Raw genomic sequence first — 5,872 nt, 5'->3', positions numbered from 1 at the left:
GGGGTCGGCGGCCGAAGGCGGGGGGCGCTCTGCGCATGCTCAGGTGGCCGCCGGGTTTTTCACTGCCTCTGTGTTTGTTCACGACCGTCCGGGTTCTGAAGCGAAAAATAAAAAGATGGATTTCAGCGGACTGAAGCAAATTAGTGTCTCCGTTTTCAAAAATTCAGTAGACCTGGGGATCCCCCGGAATTACAAGTAATAAAAATAATAACAACAATAATAACAACTGATCTCCAGACTACAGAAAAGAGTACCCCTGGAGAACATATAATAATAATAATAATAATATGATTTGTTAATTGCCCTATCTCAGCTTACACCAGGCTCTGGGTGATGTGCAAGGGGCATAATATCATTCAGGTAAAGGTAAAGGTTTTCCCTTGCTCGAAAGCCAGTCGAATCCGACTCTAGGGATGCGGTGCTCATCTCCGTTTCCAAGCCGCAGAGCCAGCGCTGTCCGAAGACAGTTCCGTGGTCATGTGGCCGGCGTGACTAAATGCCGAGGCGCATGGAACGCTGTTCCCTTCCCACCGAAGTGGTACCTATTTATCTCCTTGCAATTTCTTGCTTTCGAACTGCTAGGTTCGAAATGGGAAGAGGGCAAAGGGAACTTAAAATGAAATATACTGGGGAGGGGGAGAGGAGAAGGGTGCCAGCCAGTGCATCCAACCATTGCTGCCCTTGATCAAAAGCCTGGCGGAACATCTCTGCCTTACAGGCCGTGTGGAATCGCACTAGGTCCCCCGGGGCACTGGTGGCATTTGGCAGAGAGTTCCGCCAGTTTGGGGACACGTCCGAAAAGGTCAAGGATGCTTTGGAGGGTGGACTCTGTGGCACTGTGCCGCACTGAGGTCCCCGTTCTCTCTAGGCTTCATCCCCAAATCTCCAGGAGTTTCCCAACCAGGATCTGGCAACCTTATTCCCTGCATCCAACCCTGTTGGCTTGGGGGATGGTCGGGCCTGACAACCCTAGACTATGAGGGTGGTGAGCAAGAAGTTATCCATGGCTTTAGAAGGGGGTTCGACGGTGGCTGCTAGCTGTGGAGACTAAAGATAACCTCCATATCCAGAGGCAGTAAACCTTTGAATACTGGTGCTAGGAGGTAACTTCAGAGAAGGCCTCTGTGCCCTGTTGTTGGCCCTCCAGAGGAACCAGTTGGCCACTGTGTGAGACAGGATGCTGGATTGGATGGATGGACCACTGGTAGTGTTGCCGACTCCAGGTTGGAAAATGCCTGGAGATTTAGGGAGTGGAGCCTGGGGAGGGAAGGGACCTCAGCATGGTATTCATGCCACAGAGCCCACCCTGTAAAACAGCCACTTCCTCCAGGGGAGCTGATCTCTGTCGTCTGGAGAACAATTCTAATTCCTGGAGACCTTGGCGACTCTAACCACTGTGATCCAGCAGGGTTGTTTTATTGTTCTTAAGGTATTTTGTCACCATTACTTGTAGACTCAGTGTTCCCTCTGATTTCCCCCCCCCCTACTGAGTGAAGCAGAATATAACTGCTGTCATCTTAAAAATGGCCGATGGGCAGTGCAAGACCATGCGCGGCTCCAGACTGCTGCTCATCAGGGCTTCCCGTGCTAATGAGCGGTCACTCACGCACACAACTTAGCGGGAGCACTGCTTGTGGCTGGGTTTTATTGTAGCACTCCCAGGGGTCATTTCCTGCAGGAGCACACAGGAGCGGAGCTCCATTAGTAAAGAGCCCAGGGGGCGGGCACATGCAACAAACCCCGCTCCCTGCTCCCAGCAGCCCCAGGCCACAAGGAGCAAGAAGCAGCCTGGTAAGTTGCAGAGCCCCCCCTCCCCCCCAATAGCAATCCAAAACAGTCCAGTGGAGCCTGAGCAGTGGGTGTTGCCTTCTAACACACTTCCGGTGATGTCAGGGGGTATGGCATATGCAAATAAGTTATATGCTAATGAGTTATGCTAATGAGCTCCTGCACCTCTTTTTCTACAAAATGACCCCTGAGCACTCCTCAAAAGTTTCTGAAGGGGGGAAGCGGCTTCTAAACTCTGCTTTTAGGACTCACAAAAACAATCCCACGGACACTAGTTAGACAAGGCTCTTGCGTCGGCCAACGTTGCACAGGCTTTATATTTTGTGTTTCGTATTTTATTTAATTGTTTACATTATTTATAGCAGGGGTGGCCAAACTTGCTTAATGTGAGAGGCACACAGAATAAACGTCAGATGTTTGAGAGCCGCAAGACACGAACGCATATCACACGTTTTTATTGAAAAATATGCAAATTTGCTTTTTATTAACATTAAACAAGATTGCCAAAAATAAAAACAAAAGGGGTAAAAACAGGTATTGGTAATGATATTTATTTGTCCAATAATATTTATTTGTTTGCTAATGATATTTATTTGTCTAAGAGAGAGAGAGAGAGAGAAACAAAGCAAATAGATGGGGGAAGGAAGAAAGAAAAAGGTAGAAAGAAAGCAGATAGATGGGGGAGGGAGCAGGAGGAAGGAAGGAAGGGAAAGATAAGAGAAAAAGAAACAAAGCAAATAGATGGGGACCCGGCGGAGAGCCACACAATATGTGAGAAAGAGCTGCATGTGACTCCCGAGACACAGTTTGGCCAGCCCTGATTTATAGTCAATTTTTCTCACTTAGGCTTAAGGGTGAGTTGCACAATGTATGTCAGTGCGGTTGATAGGATGAGGCGTCTAATAAGCAATGGGACTTGGAATTGCAGAATCCTGAAGCCGAGGAGTCATCTGAATGAATACTGAACAGCCCAGTAGCACCTTTTGACTAACAAACTTTATTGCCGCATAAGCTTTTGAGAAACACAGCTCTCTTTGTCAGACATCTGACGAAGAGAGCTGTGTTTCTTGAAAGCTTATGCTACAATAAAATTTGTTAGTCTTAAAGGTACTGCTGGGCTTTTTACTATTTTGCAGCAACAGATTAACACAGCTAAACTCCTCTGGATCATCTGAATGAAGCATCAGGGGGCTTTGACACACACACACACACACATACACACACAAAATAATACACTTTCAATCCTCTTTCACTGCACTTTGCAAATGGATTTTATTGTGTGAAATGGCGAAATCTGCTTGCAAACCATCGCTGAAGTGGATTTAAACTGCATTATTTAGCATGTGTGAAAGTGCCCTTTAAGTGTTAAACGTGGCATGTTAATCAGTGCAGAACATGGTATCACATTAGTAGAAACATGATGCGTCATTCTTGGGCTAATCTGTTATAATACAGTGGTATTTCTTTTACGAAAATGCCAGCTGAACAATTCTGGTTTCCACAGTTCGCAAAATAACAGGAGTGTGGGAGCTTTCCTGACCTCCTCAGTGTTTATATAGCACATTGATGAGCAACAGGCCGTACTCTGTGGCCATTCTGCACATGATGCAGAGGCTAGTTCCAAAATTTAGTTGTATTGCCCCACCAGTATACTGTAAAAAATTAATTTATGTGAATTGCTTTGAGTTCAGTTGATGGGGGGGAGGGAGCAGTGCACCCTCTAAGCTGTGGAGTCTTGTGAGCAAAAATTCTACTTTGTGAGCTACCTGCATTAAAGCTGTGAGCGAGCGATTTGGCTACTGCATACATTAGTTTGCTCACGAGCTATCCTTCCTGAGCTAAGACAAAAATGTGTGAGCCGGAGGCTAAAAAACTGAGCTAGCTCACACTAACTCAGCTTAGAGGGAACATTGGGGGGGGAGTGGGCTATAATAATTTAAATAAAAACAAATCTTAAACTAAGTACTCATCTTTAAACATCTTATCACAACTAGTGGTTTTCTATCTCCTTTTAGCTTTTGTGTCCTGACCTCCCCCCCAGTTTGAGAAAGTGTTGCTTTACGTGGTTCATTTCCTCCAGACTGATAAAGTAGTCTGGTGACACCTTTGGGTTTCTGTAATAGCCTCAACTGGATCTGGAGAGTCTCCGTGAATGACTCCCTGCTGAGTCTTACCTAACACAGTGACGTTATGTCCTGAGTATTGAAGACTAACTTTTGAATGTCGCTTTTTGAATAGCTGAAATTTTGAGATGAGCTTAAAATCGCACACATTAGCTAACGTCCCTAAATTTTGAACGCCGTGTTGGGAGGCTGACTTTATATGAAAATGTTTTTAAATGGGGGACCTTATCGGCTGCACTTCATTGGTTTAGGGGTGTGAACGGATTCAAAACTGTATCACTTTTTCCTTGGCTCTGTTTCTGTGCCCTGTGGGTCATGGATTGCTATGTCCACATGTCTTGGCATTTCTAGTTAAAAAACAATGAACTTTTTTGTTCTGTTTGCCCGCCTCTAGAATTCTGTAATCGGTCACTTTTGTTTTTCAGCCTTATCTCCGTCTCAGAACTTCAGTCCCAACAGCATCAGCCGTGCTTTAGTCACTTGACCTGGAGCAGCGACGAATTCAGGAAATGGGCTTGTGACGGCAAAGGCCTCTTTCCCGGCCAGGAAGTTTTGCAACGAGCTCACTTGATACTTGTTGGTTACTTGACAGACGGGGGGAAGGACGGAGCAACAGATGGTAGTTTGTACGTACGAGACAGCACTGGCGTGCTGCCCTGTGAGGTAGGGCAGGAGGATGTGCTACTTTTATCTTTTTCGGAGCTGCCTTGTATGTAACGGTGGATGGCCTGTAGAATGAAGGAAGTAGGTCTTCAAAATCCTTCTCGCTTGATGTATTGCCAGTGCGCCTTGAGGGGCTGCCTGTGTGGAGAACGTAGCATGTGACAGAAGATCACAAACAAAGGGATAAAGCAAAAGAACAGAGAGTCCAGTGGCACCTTTAAGACGAACAGTGTCTCATTCATGGTGTGAGCTTCAGTGTGCATGCACACTTTCTCAGACAACTTGAAATGGAACTTAACAGGCAGATACTTCTGCAGAGGCGGACAGCAAATTAGCACGTAACTTAATGGAGACATTTTGACATGTGCAAAGGTGTGAAAACAACAATAGCAAGCTAAATTCCTAGGGTCACAATCTGTTTGGATTGAATTAGTGGGAATAAGAGCAGTAAAACAATACATATGTCAGAATAAGAGATAGATGTGTGTTAAAAAAGTATCCTTAATTATTATGGGCAATGAATAAGCCTTAGCAGTTTCCACAACCGTGAGAGCAACGGCCATTTTTTTTAGTCACCTGACTGTGCTCTGAACCCCGTCACTCCTTCACTGCCTCCCCTTGTTCCATCACCCCAGGCTTTGTCCAGCCTGGTTCCAGAAATGGGGTGGCCAACCTCCAAGTGGGTCCTGGACATTTCCCAGAATTACTACCGATCCCCAGGCTTCCCTTGGAGGAAATGCCTGCTTTGGAGAGCGGACTCTGTGGCGTTATGCCCTCCTGAGGTCCCTCCCCAGGCTCTGCCCCCCTCTCCAGGAAACCCTAGATTAAGCCAGGCTGGCTGCCTGAGGTGGTGGGAAGGTGCACTCCCCCCAATCCTCAATTACCTCTTGACGTGAAAACTGAATTCCATCCCAAACCACAGTTTATGTGAATGTGGCAGGCATATCAGTATCGCATCCAGTTTGGAGCTGGGAATGCAAGCTTAAACTAAATCAATTTAATCAGAGCTCTAGTTGATTCGGTGGCAGAGCATTTTTAGGGACTGGAGCCAATGTTCCCGCTAATTTTTTACCCCCTACTGGGTGCCGTCAGACAGGCCGTTTAGTCCGCTTTTGGCCCGCCTCAGAAATGGGTTTTATCTGCGTGATCACACAGTCAACATTTGCCTTCCGTCCCCAGCTGTCGCTTTCCGGCTCAAAACAGCTTTAACCTGGAGTATTTTGATACCAGGTCCCCAAGTGGTGTTTTCCTGATTCTCCGGTTCCAGCCACATTTTCCCCCTGTGTGATCGCTCCTCC

At 46.6% G+C, this 5,872-nt stretch overlaps 1 protein-coding gene across 1 annotated transcript in view; it reads left to right on the top strand.

Annotated features, from left to right (window-relative positions):
* Positions 1-5,872, top strand: part of LOC107121594 (CST complex subunit CTC1-like) — a 16,713-nt gene that overhangs the window by 693 nt on the left and 10,148 nt on the right. Inside the window, exon 2 of the mRNA XM_015424531.1 lies at positions 4,337-4,574. Within this exon, the coding sequence (XP_015280017.1) occupies positions 4,337-4,574 (238 nt within the window). The remainder of the gene's footprint in view (positions 1-4,336; positions 4,575-5,872) is intronic.

This window comes from Gekko japonicus, unplaced genomic scaffold, assembly GCF_001447785.1.
Source record: "Gekko japonicus isolate JY-2015 unplaced genomic scaffold, Gekko_japonicus_V1.1 scaffold274, whole genome shotgun sequence".
Lineage (NCBI taxonomy): Eukaryota > Metazoa > Chordata > Lepidosauria > Squamata > Gekkonidae > Gekko > Gekko japonicus.
Note: the sequence above shows the minus strand (reverse complement) of the source record. Positions and strands in the feature narration are given on the sequence as shown.